This window comes from Fukomys damarensis, unplaced genomic scaffold, assembly GCF_012274545.1.
Source record: "Fukomys damarensis isolate Sample0158 unplaced genomic scaffold, DMR_v1.0_HiC HiC_scaffold_2, whole genome shotgun sequence".
Classification (NCBI taxonomy): domain Eukaryota; kingdom Metazoa; phylum Chordata; class Mammalia; order Rodentia; family Bathyergidae; genus Fukomys; species Fukomys damarensis.
This window is the reverse complement of record NW_022900914.1, coordinates 35405681-35427882: the sequence shown is the minus strand read 5'-3', so window position 1 is coordinate 35427882 and position 22202 is coordinate 35405681. Positions and strand designations below refer to the sequence as shown.

At 33.7% G+C, this 22202-nt stretch overlaps 1 protein-coding gene across 9 annotated transcripts in view; it reads right to left on the bottom strand.

The window, feature by feature from the left end:
• Positions 1-22202, bottom strand: part of Vrk2 (VRK serine/threonine kinase 2) — a 98110-nt gene that overhangs the window by 52004 nt on the left and 23904 nt on the right. For all 9 annotated transcript variants that reach the window (XM_010615891.2, XM_019206291.2, XM_019206289.2 and 6 more), the window contains 5 exons: positions 17511-17560; positions 16732-16801; positions 14280-14367; positions 13602-13707; positions 12336-12428 (listed from right to left, as the gene is read on the bottom strand). In XM_010615891.2, coding sequence (XP_010614193.1) covers positions 12336-12428; positions 13602-13707; positions 14280-14367; positions 16732-16801; positions 17511-17560 — 407 coding nt within the window. The remainder of the gene's footprint in view (positions 1-12335; positions 12429-13601; positions 13708-14279; positions 14368-16731; positions 16802-17510; positions 17561-22202) is intronic.

The window sequence follows — 22202 nt, the reverse complement described above, 5'->3', positions numbered from 1 at the left end:
CTAGCAAACAATGAATAAGCAACTTTAATGAGGCTTATGACCCTGTCCCATGGATGCCCTAGGGACTTTGAAAGTGAATATTTTGCCACCAGATACAGGTCAGACACTATAATTCCTTTCCTTAGATCATTAAATTTTTATCTAAATTTAAACTTACTGATTTCCTTAGCATAGCAACAATAGGCAAGATACTCTGAAAACATTATAAGAAACAGTACCTTCTGCAATGAACATTAAGTATTTGCAAAACATACTTTTGAAGAATCATAGAATTTTGTGGGGGGGGTACCGGGGATCGAACTCTGTTTCTTGCACTTGCAAGGCAGGCAGTGGAACCGCTCAGCTAAATCCCCAGGCCCAGAATCACAGAATTTTAAGGATCACTTAGCTGAAGTCTTGTATTTTTTACAATGAAAAGCTGAAGTTGATACAGGTTAAATGATTCGCTGTAGGCAGCAATTCTGCTCCATAGCAGAGCTAGGACTGTACCTGGTCTCTTGACTCAGTCCAGGACAACTACAGCAGTCAAGAAGGCAACTGTTTTTAAATGTAACAGGTTTTGGGTGTGATGGTCACGCCGGTAATCCCAGAATTCTGGAGGCTGAGGTGGGAGGCACACCAGAGTTCAAAACCAGTTTGGGCTACATAATGAGTTAAAAGCCAGCCTGAACTATATAGTGAGACCCTGTCTTAAAAATATATAGAGAGAGTATTAGGTTTCCTGAGTGCTACTAAACATTCCAGACACTGACATGAAGAACTGTTCTCTACCTGTGACAGTCATGGTCTTTGATTTAGTTGGCAGCTTTGGAACAGAAAGAAACACAGGGAGTATGATGAGGCATGAAACTTTACAGTCAAGGTACTCCTAGTGCTAAGACAAAAATAATTTTATCAAAAGTAGCCTCATGTCTTAGCCAATAAAGTATTTGTTGAAGAAGTACAAGAACTATAAACATAGTTGCTGTGAAGAATATAAAAGAAGAGAGGTATACCTATCTATAAATCTTAAGGAATACATTCTAGTTCAGGATTTAAGATGAAATAGAAAAGTGAGATCGGAGTGCTCACGAATGTATAATACACATTAGGAGCTAATGAAACCAGAAAAGGAGAGGATCAATATAGACCAGCATCATCAGGGATATATACTGGCAGATAAGAAAGAATAAGCTTCTGATTAACAAAGGGATGCCTCTCCAGATGTAAGGAGGACATATCCATCAGTGAAATGAAAGGTGCAATGCTGGTTAACAACGTCAATTTCCCTCACTACCACAATAAGAGCTATAGCCAAACAGCTATTATTCAAAACTCCCACTTGGCATCATTTCTGCTAAGGTCAGTATGAGCAATGAAATAAAACAGACAAATCTGTTTTCCAAATACTAAAACACCATTTTTAAGCATTCAATTAGGCAATACCATTTTATATTTTTAAATTGATAAGGTTTTCATTAGCTTCAGAAGTCCACATGTCCCTGATTATTAGTGAAATACAGATTCAGAAACATGTATTAATATAATGACTGCAATACTATAAATGTTCAAAAAGTTAGATAAGTGTATGGTGTCTTTTCTAAAAATATCTCTTCTGCAAGCATATGTTTCTTAGTATAATCTAACTTTAAATTTTGATGTAATTTATAGTTCAATGAAACCCACAACTACTTGTATAATAGCCAACAATTCTACAACTAAGCTACATCCCAGACCTTTCAAAATTTTGAGACGGGGTCAGGCTAAGTTGCCCAGACTGGCCTGGAACTTTTTTTTTTCCTAATTTTTTTACTACATGCTTGCAGTACATAATGATTGCATTCATCATAGGGAGTTGGTACATGTACATAACACATCTTAGTTCATTTTACTTTTCCTTCCCCGCCACTCCGTTTCCTCCATCTCTTGGTCCTATTTTCCATTTGCAAAAATCTATCTCCATTTCCTACTATCTCTTATTTTGTTTTTTAAATTATTTATAGTTTGGGTTTCTCATATAAAAGAAATCATGTGATATTCACTCTTGTGTGCTAATTTATTTAACTTAAGAGTATATATTTAAGGTGCATCCATTTTCCTACAAATGACTCAAATTTATCCTTCTTTATGGCAGACTAATACTCCATTCTAAACAAATACATTTTCTTTATCCATTCATTTGTTGATAGTTACATGGGCTTCTTTCAAGATTTAGCTACTATGAGCGGTGCTGTGCCAAACATGGGTATGTAGGTACCACTGAAATACGATACCTTTAACTCTTTTGGGAAGATACCCAGTAAAGGAATAGCTCAGTCCAATACAATTTCTATTTTTAGTTTCTGAAAGTCTCCATACTGATTCCCATACTGGTTGTACTTAATTTACATTCCCACCATTAACAAAAAGGTTCCCTTTCCCCTGCAGCTTTATCAGCATTTGTTATTTTTAAATTTCCTGATGATGACAGCTATTCTTTCTGGAATAAGACAGAATCTTGGTGTTGTTTTAATTTGCACTCCTAATAGCCAGAGATGTTGAACATTTCCTTCAAGTATCTTTTGGCCAATTGGATTTTTTCTTATGAGCAGTGCCTGTTCATTTCAGTGGGCCTTTTCTTTTTTTGAAGACAGGTCTCACTACGTAGTGGAGGCTGACCTGGAACTCACTGTGTAGCCCAGGCTGGTCTCGAACTCGCAGCGATCCTCCTGCCACCTCAGACTCCCGAGTGCTGGGATTACAAGGTGTGCGCCACCACGCCCGACCAAGTGGGCCATTTTTGATTAGGTCATTTATTCTGTGGGAGTCTAATATTTTTGAGTTCTTGATATATTCTAGATACCAGTCCACTGTATGAAGATAGTTGGCAAATTCCTTTCCCCATTTTGTCAATTGTCTCTTCACTCTGTTGCTTGTTTCTTTTGCTGGAAAGCTTTTTAGTTTGATATAATCCCATTTGTTGATTCTTGATGTTCCTGTGCAACTGGGATTCTGTTCAGAAAGTCCTGGTCAATGCTTATATCATTAAGAATTACACTGATTTTATCTCCCAGCAGATTCAGTGTTTCTATTTTAGTATCTAGGTCTTAATCCATGCTGATTTTATTTTAGTACAGGTGAGAGATATGCATCTAGATACAATCTCCTGCCTGTTGATGATAATGTTTTCCCAGCACCATTTGTTAAAGAGGATGTCTTTCTTCCAGCATATGTTTTTGGTCCCTTTGTGAAAGATCAGATGTCTCTGAGGTTGTTTCTGCATCCTCTTTTGTGTTCCATTGATCTGAATGTCTTATTTCTGTGCTTGTACCATGTTTTTAGTCACTGTAGCTTTATAATATAACTTCAACTCCAAGACTGATGACCACTGCTTTGCTCTTGTTGCTCAGGACTGCTTTTGCTATTTTGTGTTTATTCTGGATCTGTATGAAGCTTAAGGTTGCTTTGCGCTAGTTCTGTCCTGGAACTTGAGATTCTCCTGCCTCAGCTTCCCAAGTGGATAGAATTACAGGTATTAACCACTATGCTAGACTTTCTTTAGCCTTTTTTTTCTGAAATAAATATTTTTTTTAATTTTTCACTAAAACAGAGATGACTTAAAAGAATAGGAAATTCTGAACCAGATATTTAGCTCAGTGGTACCACACCTGCCTTGCAAGTGCAAGGTCCTGAGTTCAATCCCTGGTACCAAAAGAAAGAAAGAAAGAAAGAAAGAAAGAAAGAAAGAAAGAAAGAAAGAAAGAAAGAAAGAAAGAAAGACAGACAGGGGAAATTCTATTTATTTGTTTTAAACTGAAGATCAAGGTAACAATAGAGCAGAATTTTCAAAAATTCAAAAAAAGAAAATAAATACTTAAAGACATACAAACTGATCAGTGCTCTTTTTTAAAGTTTTAAACAGTGTTATACAAAAGAAGAAAAGGCTTCCACTCTCCTTGACTAAGGTTGGAAGAAACGATCCCCATGATGCTCCACATGCCTACTTCCTGGCAACTAACCATCCTTTGTGGAGATAAGTATGGGATCAGGAAAAGGGCGAGGTAAAGGGGAAGGTTAAATGCATTGAAACTATCAAAACATACCAATACCCCAAAACAAATATCGCAGTTCCATACTGCAAACATACATTAATAAAAAAATTTAGATGCCTTGGGCATAAACATGTAAGGAAATGCTGTATTCATGGGAACTTAAATAATATACCAATAGATGAGCTTCATCTAATGAGATGAAGAGGCTACTTGGTCAAAATAACAGAACTGTGAGCATCTAATATACTTGCATTTAAGGTAAAATAAGACTGGGATAAATAAAAGAATATACAAATAATACATGTTCTAAAAAAGCAATGTAGAACAATTAAAACATGTAACAACTGTAAGGAAAAGAGAAAATTACAATAAGTTCATTGGTAGTAAATAAGCAGTATCTAAAAGTTAATAAATAACACAAACTATCACACTAGTAGTAAAAGTATAAGAGTGTGCTAAGAGCATCCTAAAAAGTTATGCTTCAAGTGAATCACTAAAATAAAATTACACATTTTTATAACAAGTGTCACCCAAAAAATAGGCCTTAAGGAAGATAAGATAAAAATTTAAATAAAAAAGAAACAGAAAACATAGTAATGACTACTTACCAAACAGCATAGTAGTGATTAAAAAAAACTGCACTAGAATCAAGGAGACAGAAACATACTAATAGAAGACTTCAAAATACCACTCGGTATAAAGTAGACTAAATAGATGAAATCTAAGTAAAGATAGATGACATAAACAATAGTTAATAAGGTGGATGTTTTGGGCATTATTAAACTTTACCCTCTGAAAATTGATCCTATCTTTTTCACAAGCAAGCATGAAAATCTAACAAACACTAATAACTCTCTAAGTAACAAAAAAAGCATCAGTGTACTCTAAAGAGAAGAGAAGCCAGGGGAATGGGGAAAAAATAAGAACCAAAATGGATTATGTAAAGGTGCAAATTTCCAATGATGACTGTCATTATATTGTATACCTTAAATGTACCAATAAAATTAATTAAAAAAAGAAAAATTATTATAAAGAGTACCCTAATCACACTGTAATAGATTTAAACAGAAATAAAAACAAAGAAGAGCCGGGGATTTAGCTCAGTGATGCCACTGTCTGCCTCGCAAACTCAAGGTCCCAAATTCGATCCCTGGTACCAAAAAAAAAAAAAGATGAAGAAATAAAAACAAAGGCCCATCCATGTGAAAATTAAAAACTGTTATTGAACTATCTTTCAATGAAGGAGAACTATAAGCCTTCTAAACAAAGGTAAAAACATGACATATCAAAATCTATGACATAAAAAGCAGTAACCAAAGGAAAATTCATAACCTCATATACTTAAGGATGTATATGATTTAAAAATAAAAATAAATAAGAGCTCAAATGAAGATCTAAAAAAAGACATAAAGGGGCAAATTTAAAAGAGCTCAAGAAAAGATGTAATAAAGGCAAAATCAGATATTAACATGAAAGAAAAACATACCTTATTAATAAATCAAACTCTAAGTTTGTTGAAAATTAACAAAAAGGACTATAAACTATATATATGAAGAAAGGAAGAAAATAAAGTAAAATTTTAAAATAATTTAAAAGAACTGATCATTGAAGTAAAGAAACTGAAAAGTCATAAGAAACTATAAATCACTATATACTTGATCTTAGCCAAAAAGCTAAGAAGGGATCAGACCATTCTTGAAATAAATTTGAAAAATTAAATAATAACAGATAACTATTAACACTGCCCCAATCAGACATAACTTAAAACAACCAATTTCCAAAGGAAAAAAAAAATACAGCATTACAAAACACTACCTCACAGAAAAGTGGCAGAATCAAATGGTTTCACATTCAAGGACCAGATGGTCCCAATCTAACAGAAATAGTTCTGACACATTGAAAATGAAGTAAAACCTCCAAATTCTTTTTATGGAGCAAATACAATGTACAGATATCTGATATGATACAAAAAATAGAAAAGCGGACACCAATATCATTGACTACCAACAAGAAAGTACCACATAAGATATTAGTGAACACAGTTTTATATCATATTAAATAAATGCCATAGCATAAAAAACCGAGGTTTATTCCTAGAAAGTAAAGTGGGCTCAATAGCAGAAGTTCAGAGATATATCATACCATCTTTTTTTCTTTTTTTTTTTTTTTTTTTTTTTTTTTTTTTTTTTGAGGCAGGGTCTCACATTGCAGTCCAGCCTGCTTGAACTCACTAGGTATCGCAGGCTGGCCTCAAACTTGCAGTGATCCTCCTACCTCAGCCTCTCATGTGTTGGGATTACAGGCATGAACCACCACGCCCAGCTATACCATCTTAATAGATTTGAGACAGATTTTTCTTTTTTTCCACATATAATAAAAAAAACTTTGAGGAAATTCAATATCCATTCCATAAAAATAAACTATTTAAGAACATAGGAAATGACGGTTATTTCCTTGAATTTTAAATTGAACTATAACATTAGTTACACATAAAGAGTCAAATCAAAATCCTAAAATATACATGGCAATAAAATATCACAAGCATAGTCAAAGGATAAAACACAAAATGAGATAAATATTTATAAAATATGTAGCAGAGAAAGGGCCAACATAACTCATATCTCAAGAATTTCTCCAAACCAAGGGAAGGAAGAAAGGGAGGGAAGGAGGGAAGGTAGAAGGAAGGAAGGAAAGGGCAAAAGAACAAAAAGTTTAACTGAAATTAAAACTGGCCTTTTGCTTTAAGAATGGAATAACAGATGGATTTATATTCCCACTGCATGTAACTAGGAAACTAGATAAAGTGAAGGATATGATTGGTTTTAGATTTTAAACAGGTAGCGCAAGATGATCGTTGATAAAATGAAAACAGATTAAGTGACTCTTTGTATGCCCCAGCTCTCTGCTTGGTGATAATTCCAAATAAGAGCAGGTAGGGCTATCCTAAGAACAGTACAGCAATCCCACTGAGTGGAGAGACTGAGCTGAGAGAGGTTCCAACAGAAACCGCAACTGCAGAGTTCAAAAGGGTAGAAAGCTACAGAAATCTGCCTAGGGAGCTCCTTGAGTCTCATCTACAGAATAAAAAGGTTGGCTCAGGGGAAGAGTAGAACAATTCCCAGGGTTCACACAGAGCTGAAGATGTTTTATTCTGACCAGTTATAGCAGTAAATTTTCATGGGGAATTCAGTAGAAATCACATAACTGTATACAGTATAACTGTAGGAATAAATTACCCACAGTGCAAGCTACTACAGACCTATGTTAATAAAGCTTAAAAATTAGCTTCAAAATAGACAAACTGTCTCCAAGAAATTTAAATGAACCGAGACCAAACGTAAAAGGAGGGAAAGGATATACAGTGCAAATATTAATCAAAAGAAAGCTGGTGTAGCTATCTGAATATCAGACAATATAGATTTACAAATAAGAAATGTTACCTGAAGTAATGATATACATTGTATAGTGAATCAATTCATAAAGAAGACATTAAAACCCTAAACACATACACAACCACTAACAGAATACCAATGTACAGGAAACAGAAACTGACAGGAAAAAAAGTAGAGATTCATTCATAATTTGAATTAAAGGTTTCTAGACACTTCTCAGTAGGAATACAGAAAATTTCAACAACTCAGTTAATTTTACTTAGTTGATATTTATTAAGAATTCTACACCAAACAGCAGGATACATATTCTTTTCAAGGGCTCATGAAACATTCAGCAAGCTAGCCCATACTTTCAGACATTAAATAATTCTCAATAAACTTGAAAGCACTAAAATCACATACAATCATTTGCTAAAACAAAACAGAATTAAAAGTTAATAGCAGAGAACAACCTAAAAAACTCAAAATACTTGGAAATTATAATTCCAAATAGAGTAAAAAAACAAATGTCAGAAATAAAATATTTGATATTAATACAAAATTTTAAATAAGTATTAAAAAATCATCTTTTCCCAAAGAAAGCAGCTTGGCAACAGTCAAAAGACTCCATAATGTTAAAATATCTATTTCCTCAAAGAAATCTACTTTACCACGATCCTAATCAAAATCCTAGCAAGTTATTCTATAGAAATTGACAAACTGATTCTAAAATATTATATATGGAATCCCAAAGTGGCCAAAACAGCTACTAAAACAATTTTAAAAACTGGAAGATTCATACTACCTAATTTTAAGACTATAAAGCTACACTTAGATAATGTAACGCTGGCTACATCTTAGAGCAGAGAATCCAGAAACAGACGTGAGTGTGTATGTGTGTATGTGTGTGTATGTATGCACGTGCAACTAAGTTTTATGAAAGTGCTAAGGGGAAAGAAAATTCATGCCAACATATGGTAATGCAACAAATTTTTTTTAATGTGTAAGATGTATTTTTTTTGTTTTTATTTTTTATTAGTACCTTACATCAACTGTAAAAGTTAACTTCAAAATAATCAGGAATCTAAATGTAAGAGTTCTAGAAGCCTTCTTGTAGAACACTTATGATAAAACATTTGGAACCCTGACTTAGAACCCAAAAAATGCAAATTGTGAAAGAAAAGAAATCATTACTTGAACATCATCATAGTTAAGGATAATTGTTTTTTGAAAGCCACTGGTTAAGACAGTGAAAAGGTAAGCCATCAATGCAGAAAGTTTCTATAAAACAAATACCTGACAAAAGCTCCTATCCTCAAAGTACTGTACAAAGATTTCATACAACTCAGTAAATCCATTTTTAAATGGATTGTTTGCCAAAGAAAATAAGAATGGCAAACAAACACATGAAACTCACTCAATATCATTAATCATTAGAGACGACTGATGCAAATTTAAACTGTTATGTGTGACTAACACCTATGATGGTGGAGAAAATTTAGAAAACTAAACCAAAATGCAGAGCAAATGGAATTACCACACATCACTGACAGGAATTATATAATGGTACAATCACTCCAAAAAACAGCTCAGCAATTTCTAAGTTAAACATGTATTATCACAGGATCCACAAATTATACTCAGTTATTTATCAAAAGAAATTAAAACATAAGCCTACACGCAAAAATTACTTTATTCAGAAATATCCAAAACAGTAAACAACCCAAATGTTCATCAACAGGTGAACAGATTAAAATATGGTAGATTTCAATAGAATACTATCCACCAATGAAAAGAAATGAACTACTAATGAAAGATAAAGATAAATTTTAAAAGCATTAAATATGATGTTAATTGAATGAAAATAGGATATGACTTGTATTTCTACTTATATAACATTTTTGAAAATGTAAAAATACAGGAGAATAAATTATTGCCAGGACCTGGTGCCAAGAGAAAATTACTAAATGCAATGGAGAATGAGAGAATTTTTGATAATGAAATAAATGTTCCATAAACTTGATGGCAATGGCTACATGATATGTATCAAAACACATCTAACTGTATATTGTGAAGAGTGAAATTTATTATTTATCAATTCTAATTCAATAAACCTAACCTCAAAAAAGTTTGCAGAATTTAAAGGCTTTTAATATATGTAGCCAAATTGTTCTTCAATTAACTTAGCTTCCTACTGCCATTTAATTCACATTTGCACTGGCATTCTATTAGTGCCTGCATCCTCATCAATCTCAGTACTATCAGATTTGTTCACACTTCTCTGCAGGGGACTGCAATATTATGACCAAAGCATGCTGTACGCAGTGCAGGCTGTAAAGAGTTAAACCCCTCAAATTGGCTTAAGAAGTGAGTCTGACTGAAGCTTGTATGACTCTTAGAAGCACCTCAATATGAGGTAATGCAGTAGCCAAGGTTGGAGTAACTCACACCCCAATTCCATTCCCAGGACTAAAATCTTCTTAACTAGAAGAACAGGTTCTAATTATAACTCTATATTTTGTCTATTCTGTTCCCAATCTGAGAATGCGTTGTCTTGCTCTTTACAAGCCTTGCTTGCATTAGTATCCATAGTAACTGCACGACTGCACATCCTCACACATAGTTCCCCTTACCCCAATTGATTACCAATAAAAACCAGTGGCTTGGGCTGACCAGTGCCTTTGCTGGTTAAGCAGCATTGGTCATCCTGGCTCCCCGGCTTCTCTGTCTCTTTAGTTCTGTCTTTTAGTTTTTTCTTTTTTTTTCAGCCTCACACACTGGCACTGAGCAGGAGATCAGAACCTACTGCAGAGGTCTCTGATAATTGGTTATGTCCCCTAAAAAGACCAGCTCACGGTTTTCCAACTTCTTTTTCTCTCCAGTGCTGGGACAGACCTCAGGGTCTGGCAAACACTAGTCATCCACTCTACCATTAAGCTATATCCCTAAGCCATCAGTTAGCTGTTTGGACCTCCATATCGTCTACTTTTTAGCAAAAGTTACCTTTGTTCATTTCTTTCTAGGACAGTCATATTTATTTTATGTTTTATGTTCACTTCTTCTGATTATTACTTTATGAAAGTATGTGAAACATTAATTTAGTGATTTATTAATTTAGTGAATATTCTCAAATATTTGTCAAATATATTTTCAAGTTTCTCATATGTTTCTGTCAATTTTTAAAATTATAAACATCTTAAAATTTTTCATCTATGCATACTTTAAGGTTTTGTTGTTTTGTTTTGTTTTGTTTTGTTTTTGTCTTTTTTGTTCTACTGGGTATTGAACATAAGTCCATCATAATGAACTACATCCCTAGTTTTTTTTTTTTTTTAACTTTTTTTTTTTTTTTTGACACAGGATCTCACTAAGACTCTTAAGTTTCCTAAGGTAGGCTCAAACCTGAAATCCTCCTGATTCAGCCACTAAGAATGTGGAATTATAGTCTGTAGGACTTTCTTTTTTTTCCCCCTAGGCACTGAGTGGAATTATAATCATGTGCCACCATGACCAGATTCTCTTGTATTTTTACTTCAAAGTTTCCATGTTCATGCCAGAGGTTAAGTTAAATATTCAGTTATATTATTTCTAATGTTATGTAGATTCAAGTTTTTAAATCTTTAAACCTGTGCTGTTACAATGACTACAGTTACATGTAGTTATTTAAATTATGTTACATTAAAAATTCAGTTCCTTAGTCATATTTTAATAATGACTTTAATTGCAATCACAAGGTCCCAAGTTCAATCCCCGGTACCAAAAAAAAAAAAAAAATAATAATAATAATAATAATAGACTTTAATTTTGTAAAGAAGTTTTAGGTTCAATTTAGGTAGAAATAAGGGAAAACTACAATGAGTTTCAAATACCTCCAGCTTATAGACACCACCTCCTCGTTACCGACATCCCTGACCAGCACAGTACATCTGTTATGAGATAACCCTATACTGACACATCATTATTACCCAACCCACCTTTTCCACTAAAGTTCACTCTTGGTTTATACTTTATGCGTCTTGACAAAAAAAAAAAATAACATTAACCATTAACGAATACAGAAGTGTTTCACTGTACTAAAAATCTTTTGTGTTCTATTTGTCCTTCCCTCCCTTCTAATCACAGGTAATCACTGATATTTTTATTGCCTCCATAGTTTTAACATTTTTCAAAAAATCAGAGAGAATCATACAGACATATATGAATAAAACTATCTTAAGCATCTATGTGAAGGTTTTTTTGGTATACACACACACACACACACACACACACACATACACACACATACACACACGCTTTTAATTCCTTTGGGTAAATGCAAAGGAACATAGTTACTGGATGGTATGGTAAGAATGTTTTAATTTCCTAAAAAACTGTGAAAACTGTGTTCCAAAGTGGCTGCACCATTTTGCATTGCCACCAACAATGAATGAGAATACCTACTGCTCCAATACTTGCCAACAGATGGTACTGTACTACCCATGACTCAAGGACTGAATAGCCACGTGCTGTTAATGGCTACCATACTAGACATCATCACAGAAAGTTCTACTGGAAGTGCTTCTCTATTTAAAGATTAACTGGTTATATTGCAGGAGAAAAGAAAATAGTGTAACAGCTAAATATTTCCCACCACTGTATAAATCCAACCCTTCTCTCACTACATTTTGATGTTTCTTTATCTATATATTTGCTCAGAAACTCAGATTCCTGGTTAGCCATTCCTTAACTATGCACCCATTAACAAATGACTTTACCCTCTTTCAGTTTCTTCATCATAATTACTCATTACTTTACTGCACAGATTAAATTAAATAATCAAGGTAATATACATTAAAACATTTATCATGTTAAGCCCTCATGTCTACACTCTTCAAAATTAGCAGTTTATTTTACAATATTTCAGTATGCTGTTTTGAGAACTCTTCTTGACCTGAAAATTTAATACTGTATTTACCTGATCTGGATTTTTATAACCTAGAAGTAGATTTGCTGCTTTTATATCACCATGAACATATTCATTTTCATGTATATATTCTAGTACATCCAGCTGTGTAAAAAAAACAAAGAATATAACATTATACTGATGCCTTTATACTGCTATTTAGACTTCATGATCAACTTGGATATTTTAAATATAGAATAATGTAAGTTTTTCATATTAACATTGACAAAGTGATCTATTTCACAAATACAGTTTAATTGTTCTAAAATAGTATTTCTGCTTGCTCATCCTGTGAAAAAAGTTGAATAAAACTGATCTTCAAATATCAAGTGTTTTAACTGAACCTCCAATGGAGAAACAGAAACCAGAATTCAACAATAGCAATCTATGGTACTGATAGTCCAGTGGGGCCAAATTCCATTGTACAAAGAGGAACTACATAGCATAATATAAGAGATCTTCAGTGAAATAATCATGAAGCTCACTCAGCAATTTTTCACCCAAGCAATAATTAGAAATCAAGTCTTGGGGACCTCAGAACCAAATACCATGTCCATGAGCACTCCTCCTGTGTACAGTAACAGAAAAATTCTGAACTTCATATTTAAAGACCTTTAGCCTTACTGGCTTGTTGGATGGATGAATGGATGAATGGCAAAATTAAAAAGTTCCATTTGACACATCACAACCTAGCATGGTAGTTTCATTCTACTTAAAATGGAAGCAATAAAATGAAACTTACGCAAACTAAATACAAGACAAATACTGCATGAGGTATAAACAAATGGATTCATGCATGCTATTAAGATTTCACTGCTTATTTATCAAAGTATATATTATTCATTGCCACAATTAATTACTGCCACCAACCCTAATGCATACTAAAAACCTCAAAATACCCTTATATCATTACAAGTTTAGTATAAAAAATAATATATATGGCCAAAACTTGCATTGTTACAAGTTATAAGTGACAAAAAAGAAGTTATTCTTACAGCAATACAGGCTTATTCTAATATGTAAAGTAAATCTGTGAGGAACAAAATATCAGACTGTAAAACCAATGCCTGAGTCTGTAGTGCCACATACAGCACATTCTGTCATTTATAGAGTTCACTGTTACCAATTTCACCAAAGGAGCCTCTATCCTCAATAACTGACATTTCTAGGGCACTAATCCTTCATTTGTTGATAATTCCACAAAGGGGGAAGATTTGTACAATGTAACAAGTAAATAATCCCAAACTGGAAAATATGAAATAAATTATTCCTTCTTACCATTCGGAGACCTAGGTGCAGGACGGTTGACTTTTTAAAAGTCCCATTCTGATCTGAGATCTTCTGTAAATCTATTCCTAATCTTTCCATTACCATAAACCTGTAACTATAAGAATGATCAAAATGAGGTCTCACTGAGATAATAATGTTTGAAACTGTCTATTAGTGAATTTGAAACAAAGAAAAATATCTGCCACCTAACAATCACGAATGATGCAATCTGAACTTTTAGAGAATGAATGTACATGGATAATCCTGTTATTCTTTTGCAAATAGATACTATTCCACATTTACTTTGCAGTTTGTTTTCTAGAAGAGAATGCTGCACTCAATCATTCCCACTGTCTTAATGAAAAGAGAATGGTCATTTAAAACAAGACACCAGTTCCTTCCCCAGTCAAGTGCTGAGATAGCTACAGCCCAGCACACAGCTGACTACTCTCTATGAGACCTTGAGCTAGAAGTAGTATCCTGACAAGCCACTTGAGGATTCCTGACCCACAGGAACCAAGTTATTTTAAGTTTGGTGTTATGAGCCATCATATTTTGGGTCATCTGCTACAAAGTAACATATTGTCTACTAGATTACATGAGGAATAGTTACTTGTTTATAATAAGAAACTGATTATATAATTTGATAATATTTGATTATAACATTTAATGATAACTTCTTTTTACCTTCTTCCCTTGAATTCAGTCATACCAGATCCATAAAACAGAGGAATTCCTAAATAATCAAGTTGTTTGAGTTCTATCCACTTTTTGACTGCAAAGACAAATTTAAAAGAAAAGTGACATTTCAGAAGGACTGCAATAACACAGAAGATCCTAGTAAGATTACTGACATTGTGAAATGGGAAGAAAGGGGCTAAAGATGTAGGGAAGGTGGGATGGGTAAGGGAAGGGTAAAAAGGGAAAAGAAAAAATGTGAGATAATGAAAAGATGGAAATAAAGTGCTTGCAGATGGGGAGGAGAAGTGGGGTAAGGGGAGGGCAGGGACAAGAGGAAAAAATGAGAACCAAGACTTGTCATGTAGAGGTACAAGATCCCAACAATGAATGTAACTGTACTGTATCCCTAAAATGTACCAATAAACTCAATTAAAGCTGAAAAAAAATGTGAGATAATGAAAAGATGGAAATAAAATGTTTGTAGATGGGGAGGGGAGGAGGGGGTAAAGGGAGAGCAGGGACAAGGGGAAAAAATGAGAACCAAGACTTGTCATGTAGAGGTACAAGATCCCAACAATGAATGTAACTGTACTGTATCCCTAAAATGTACCAATAAACTCAATTAAAGCTGAAAAAAAATGTGAGATAATGAAAAGATGGAAATAAAATGTTTGTAGATGGGGAGGGGAGGAGGGGGTAAAGGGAGAGCAGGGACAAGGGGAAAAAATGAGAACCAAGACCTGTCATGTAGAGGTACAAGATCCCAACAATGAATGTAACTGTACTGTATCCCTAAAATGTACCAATAAACTCAATTAAAGCTGAAAAAAAAAAAAGGAATTTTTTTTAAAACTTTGCATAGATGCTAAGACTTATTTAGCTAACTGAAATAGTAATTAGAACTTCCTAAATATAAAAATCTTAAAAATCGGGTTGGGGATTTAGCTCAGTGGTTCAGTGGCCTGCATGCCTTGCAAGTGCAAGGACCCGAGTTCAATCCCCAGTACTTAAAAAAAAACAAACACACACACAAAAAAAATCTTAAAAATCTATATACCTATATAATAGCCAAACTCTATTTATCACTATAATTCATACACAAACACAGACTTTTTAAATTAAATCAACTGAAACAAAAATAGTCAGAGAATTATAAAATACATTAGTTCTATAGTCAAATGTTTCTATTCATGGAGAAAATCAATTCCTTACATACTAGCTAAATTTCTAACTATGACATATGTTAACCTCAGAGATCAGTACAGAGATAGTCTTTTTCCCCTCATAACCTATACTTCAAAATCTAAAGCCATGTAAGTCCAAAAGATATAGATTGGGCAGAAATATCATTTAACATGGAAATCCATATATAGAAATTGTTTCTGATTAAAACTTAGCTTAGAAAATATCAAATCCTCTTAAATAATCAGACAGTGTAATTATTTTTCACTTTTCTACCATATGTGTTTCATGTTTAAGACAGCTTTATTGATATGCAATCAAGTTTAATGGGTTCTATTTGTCACTCTTAGTTTAAGCAGTTAGTAAAGACTATAGGCTTGATGTCTAGGAGGCTTTATTAAGAAAAACAAAAGTAATTCTTTAGGCCAGACCCATCATTCTTACTCCTAAACATGACTAAACTAGTCATTAGTCCTATCAACTTCCTTAATGTTTTACTTAGCCCACCTGTGTCACATAGCATTTTTTAAAATGTTTTATTAGTCATCTCTGCTCAGATTCATTTCACTTCCTCTACTAGTTCTTATACATGATATTCAGTTCCAATTAATTTCTCAACATTCAAGCTTCTATTTTATTAAATACCTTAATATTTAATCATTTCCATGCACTTTAATCCATTTCATAATCATTCTTTTTTAATATAATCCTCTTCCCACTGTAATGTATTTTGCATATATCTTCCCTATTCAAATGGTTCTTTGTTAAAATAATAATAATAATAAAAATAATAATAAATTTTTGTGGGCATGGTGGTGCACACCTGTAATCCTATCACTTGGGAGGCTGACGCAGAAGGATCACTATGAGTTCAAGACAAGACTGGACTACACAAGACTGGGCTACAAAGTAAGTTCAAGGCCAGCATGAACTACATAGTGAGACTCTGCCTCAAAACAACAAACCCCCCCCAAAAAAGAAATAACTTAATCCTACTATCTTAGAGTACTCTTTGTAGCTTAGATCAACAACTCAGAATTTTATGTAAAGGAACAGAAACAACTTTGACTTAAAATATATAACCAATTACATATGCTATATCAGGATCAGTATACCATCTGTCTTGCTTTTATATGTTGTAACAGTTAACTATATCACTTTACAATAAAATTTCTTATGGAAAAGAATCTTCCAGAAGCCCAGAAAAAGACCAAAATATTAACACTCACTTTGGAAAGCACATATAGAATTAGCTTGCTTTGCTAATTTTACTTACTACAGTCTTTTTTTGCAGCTCTCTGATAAAATTTAAGTTCTGAAAATAATGGGCCATTTTCTTGATATTCCTATGAAAGAAAATAATTAATTTTACTAAGAAAAAAAATAACCCTAAAGATGGAACTGGTATTTCAACTGTGAAAATGAGTACACATATGTAATACATAATAGTACTTGAATCAGTTTTTACAAAACATAGGCACCAGATTTCCACTAAAAATCTCAGAAAATACTAAATAAACTTGAAAATCTTATTCCTAAACAACATATTGTACTCTTATCCCAATATAGTCTTACACATGAAAGTAGTCTTATTGAAAGCCACACTAAAAGCACTGAGAATCGTATATGTAAGCACACACAGACATTCACTATACACCAACATGTACATCAGGGTGGACACACTGGATATTACCCTGGGGGTTTACTCATAATCTTTCTGAATGTCCACTGTATTTTGCCCTTTGTAACGGCACACAGGATGAACAAACAGAAATAAAATCTTATGGTTGTCTTTAAGGACCTCACCAGAGAGGGGAAGGAAGGAGGGAAAGGTGGAGAAAGAACAGATTTCTAGATACAGTACTGATGATACACAGAAATACAGTACAATGATTCTCCCGTCCTAACATTTTAATGAGGTAAAAATATATTACAATCACTAGGTTCATTAATAAGTGTAAATAATTAAAATAAAGGAAAATATTTTTACGAAAACAAAGCAATGAAGGAGAATGTCAAATATATGTGAAATATACACTTAGAAGCAACACTTACCACTTTTATTACATGTCTTGCATCTCTGTCCTGTTTATTTGTGGGGAAAGCTGCAGAAAGAGCAAAACAGAAAAATAATAATTGTGCCCAATTACTGAGTACCTACCAAATCTGAGAGACTGTACCAAGCACTTATATATGTTGCTTTATTACATTCTCCCAACAATCTCTTATAGTAGTGTCATCTGCATTTTACATAGAAACTAATAAGGACTGAGAAGTTAAACAACTTACCAAGAGAAAGAGCAGACTGAGGATTGACATTCAGGTTAGTGTAATACGGAGCCCATACTCTTAACCATAAACCATACTCAAAAATGCAAACATGGAAACCAACAAGTGATATTAATCACACAGATCCAAAATGTAGAGGAAAAATATGTCCTAGATATATGACATTAATCTAAATAGATGATACATAGTAAAATCCATTGATTCAATTTCACTAAATGAGAATCTATGAAGATTTAGAAGAGAGAACTGATTCATTTTAAGTAACACATTTGAAATAATTTCTACTTGGCAAAATTCTAGAATAAAGCAGGTGAAAATGAGAATACTATCTTTAAAATTCTATTTCTGAACCTAGCTATCAATTATTCCTACATTAAATATGTATCTCATAAGTTCAAGTTATCTTCATTTTATTCTTTTTAATTTATACTACAGATAGTTTAATTTAACTTTTTTAAAAATCCAGCTTTTTAAATTTTAGAATGAACCAATCCTTCCCTGTACATCTGCAGTCCCAACTAGTCCATGGCTTGTTAGAAACTGGGCCACACAGCAGGAAGTGAGCTGTGGCTCGTGAGCAAAGCCTCATCTATATTTGAAGCTGCTCCCCATTGCTGGCATTACTGCCTGAGCTCCACCTCCTATCAGATCAGCAGAGGCATTCGATTTTCATGGAAGCAGGAACCCTACTGTGAACTGTACATGCAAGAGATTTAGGCAGATGATTACTGGTCAGTTTTTAAGTAACAAGAGCTGCTCCAGATATTATTTAGAAAAACAGCCACCACTTTTTTTCAATGACACAGAATGTATCACAAAACCTGTCTATTAGTGCAACATATTCAACCTGCTCAAGGAACTCAATCTGTCACTTCAAAGGAGAGCAACAACTATGTTCAAGCTGGTAGATAATCCAAAACCACACTGGAATTATGGAGGTAAAAAATGAACACTGGGATTTTTGACATGTTTCAAACATTAGCAAAGATTTTGAAAGTCTGACCCAGAGCTTTCTTTCTCCCAGCTGGTGCATGATCACCTTGAGCTTTGAAAATAGATTTAGCATTACTTCCCACCCACAGAAGACCCTCAATCTAGGAATAGGTCTATGACCCACTGCAAATACACCAAGTGAATCAACTATGTGCTATAAGAAGATCAAATGCTTATGATGGCAAACGAGAACTTCTAATCTCCCTAGTTCTGGATCAAATCAAGGGAAAATATCTTGAAGCTGCCACAAAAGACTGAAAAGCCTGCCTCCATTTCCAATATCCTGTCATTGTAAAGCAAGGATTTCAGCAGTGACAGCAACCAAAACGGGATTATTGTGTAGAGTGAACATAATCAAAACATGTGTGTGTCATTGTCTCCTGTCACCCCCAGATGTGATTATATGGTTGCAAGAAAACAAGCTCAGGGCTCCCATTAATTCAGCATTATGGTGAGGTACATAATTATTTCATTATATATGTACTGTGATGATGATTACAATGATAATAATAACAATAATAACAATGTGCCCAATAAATGTAATGTGCTTGAATCATCCCAAAACCAACACTCCCCTACCTCAGTCAAAGGAAAAATTGTCTTCCGTGAAACAAGTCCCTGGTACCAAAAAAGTTGGAGACTTCTGCTCTATATTATCTAAAAAGATTACAGGCTCCATTTCTAAATCTTAGTAATAAATTTATATGTATATTTATTTATATTATACAAGTCTCAAATTTGGTCATTCTTTTATCCATCCATCATCCACTTATCCTTTCACATATTCAACTAACCAATAAGAAGCTAGAATATGGCAGGCACTGAGAAACGTGTCAGGATGCATTTTAAGGAAAAAGGGAGCGCTATTTAATACAAATGAAAACTGGTATTTAGACTAAGAACAAAATTACATTCTTTAGACAGTTTTATTGTATTTATTCAAAGGCTGTGTACTTTATTACTCTTAATACTTTTCTTCTTTATCTATCAACTATTCTTATCTATCATTTTACATTTTAGATGTAAAAAATTCATCATAAGTGTATAGAAATACATAAATTGTACATTTCAATGAGTAAACACATGTTCACTTTTCTTATTTATTCTTCAAAGTTTCTGGTGTCAGCAATGCAAAATGTCATAGTTTGGATTTTGAATGCACCCACCCCGATTGGTTGTTACAGTTTCTATCTAGATGTCCCCCAAAGCCTCATGCACTCATAGATGGGGCTTTGGGGAGGTGACTGGATCACAGAAGCATGATACTAATCAGAGGATCAGTCCACTGGTAAGTTTATTGCTAAATGTGATGTTGGAAGGTGAAGCACGATGAAGGAGGTGGCTCAGTGGGGGCATGGTCTTTAAGAGTTTATATCTTCCCCACTCTTCTCTTCACCCACCGCTTCCTGCCACGCTGTAAGGAAGCCTCTTTTGCCATGCCACTATTCCACACCACTCTACCTTGGTTCTAGCCAACTATGGACTGAAACCTCTACAAACTGAGCCAAAATAAACCCTTCCTCCCTTAAGTTGTGACACAGTGTCTCAGAAACAAGAAGAATAATTAAGATGCTGATAGTATAAGGCTTGGTCTCCAATTTATGGTGCTACTAAAAATGAACAGAAATTTTAAGAGGTGAGTCCACGACCATGGACAGAAACCTCTGAAACTGTGAACTACAAAAATCTTTCCTTATTTTAATTTTTATATATCTGCATTTTGGCACAACAACTGAAAGCTGACCATAGTAGTCAATACTAAATTGCTGTGACTTTTTTTAGAATAACAAAGAAACTGTTCATATGAATTAAAATTCTCTCTTAATCTTCATTCAGGTAGTTATTTCATTTCTACCAATGCAATGTTCCAAAGAAACTCCTAGAGTTCTTGGACCAGATTTTCCTGATTCAAAGAAGAAAATAGAAAAAGCATATATAAGGAAGAGGCACAGTCTTGGAGTGGAAGAAGAGGTAAGAAGACCTATCTTCCCACTCTATAACAAATGTTTATACTAGTACAATGCCCAAGCCCAGCGAGAAATAGTCCTGGCCCAAGTTTAGTTCATAGAACAGGACCTACCCTAGAAAAATGGCTTTGCTTCCTGAGGTAGACAGTACAAATTTATCGCCTCTTATGTAAAAACAAATGACCACAGTGGCAAATAAATTTTCAATCCTAACAGAATATAAGAAACTGAAAAGTACAGATGGAAAAGAGGATTTTCAATTTTATAAATAACTTACTATGTTACCGTTAGAACAAAAAGATATCAACCAGTCCAAGCCTCTATTTCTTTCTGATTTCAGAAAGCCCTACTTTATAATTGCTACTACTTTAAATTTGAATCTTATCGCATTATTTCATATGAATATAACCATGTTCACATACCTGAAAGAATCCCAGACTTGTCACTGACAGCTACACAACAGTCTCTATAAACTTCGAAGTCAGGTTATGTTGGAAACCTAAATCTAACATCAGCTGACTAGAAAGCCTTAGACATAGGCATTCTGTATGAATAAACAGACTATTCTGAGTTACTGTGGATGTTACTCTATATTACAATAATCAGTTAATTAATGAAATGAAGTTTTATTTCTACTATAAGCCATGCCCCATTCTAGCTAGTGAAATTAAATAACAAAAAATAATCTGTTTTGTCAGTCTAATGGAAAAATTAGATATTCATCACGCACATACACATAAACATAAAACTGCGATGGAGACTAAAAACATTTACAAAACATAATGTACAACATAGGATCCAAATGATCAATGTGCTATAATATCCTTGTGCTATATAATCTGGAAAAGCAAAGACCCTAATTATAGTTCATTCCATTTAACATACTGAAACTTTAAGATAAACTATTAAAAGGAATAAAATTCAAGACTTTCAGTTCATAATTTTAAGAGAAGCCATGATCAGAAATAAAGTTCATAACTTCAAAATCAATAGAGAAAAAATAAAAAATGTCCAAACAATTTAATGGAAGGCAGGAAAAGAAAAGTTAAAAAAAGAGAAATCTTTAGAGTAAACAGAAAAGACAAAATATGATAATAAAATACTGGAGAAATAAATTTTTAACCACATTTTCTCCATAATTTAACATTTACATATGAATGCACCTGACAACTTATCATATCTTATAACTGCTGTGATAGCTATACTTGTCACTGTTTATGCATAGACAAACTCAATCCTAGATGTTCATTTCAACTGAGTCATCTAACATTGCTGGTACTTAAACACAATGTCACTGGCAACAACTTGACAGCGAGAAAAATTATCATGCTTGTATAGGAGGGCACGGTCCTATACACCTGTATTCCCAATACTAGAGAGGCTGAGAAGGAGGATTACCCTGAGTTTGAGACCAGCCTGGGCTACACAGTGAGTTCAAGGCCAGCCTGAACTTCACAGCAAAACCCTGCCTATAAAAAGGAAAAAAAAAAAAAAAAAA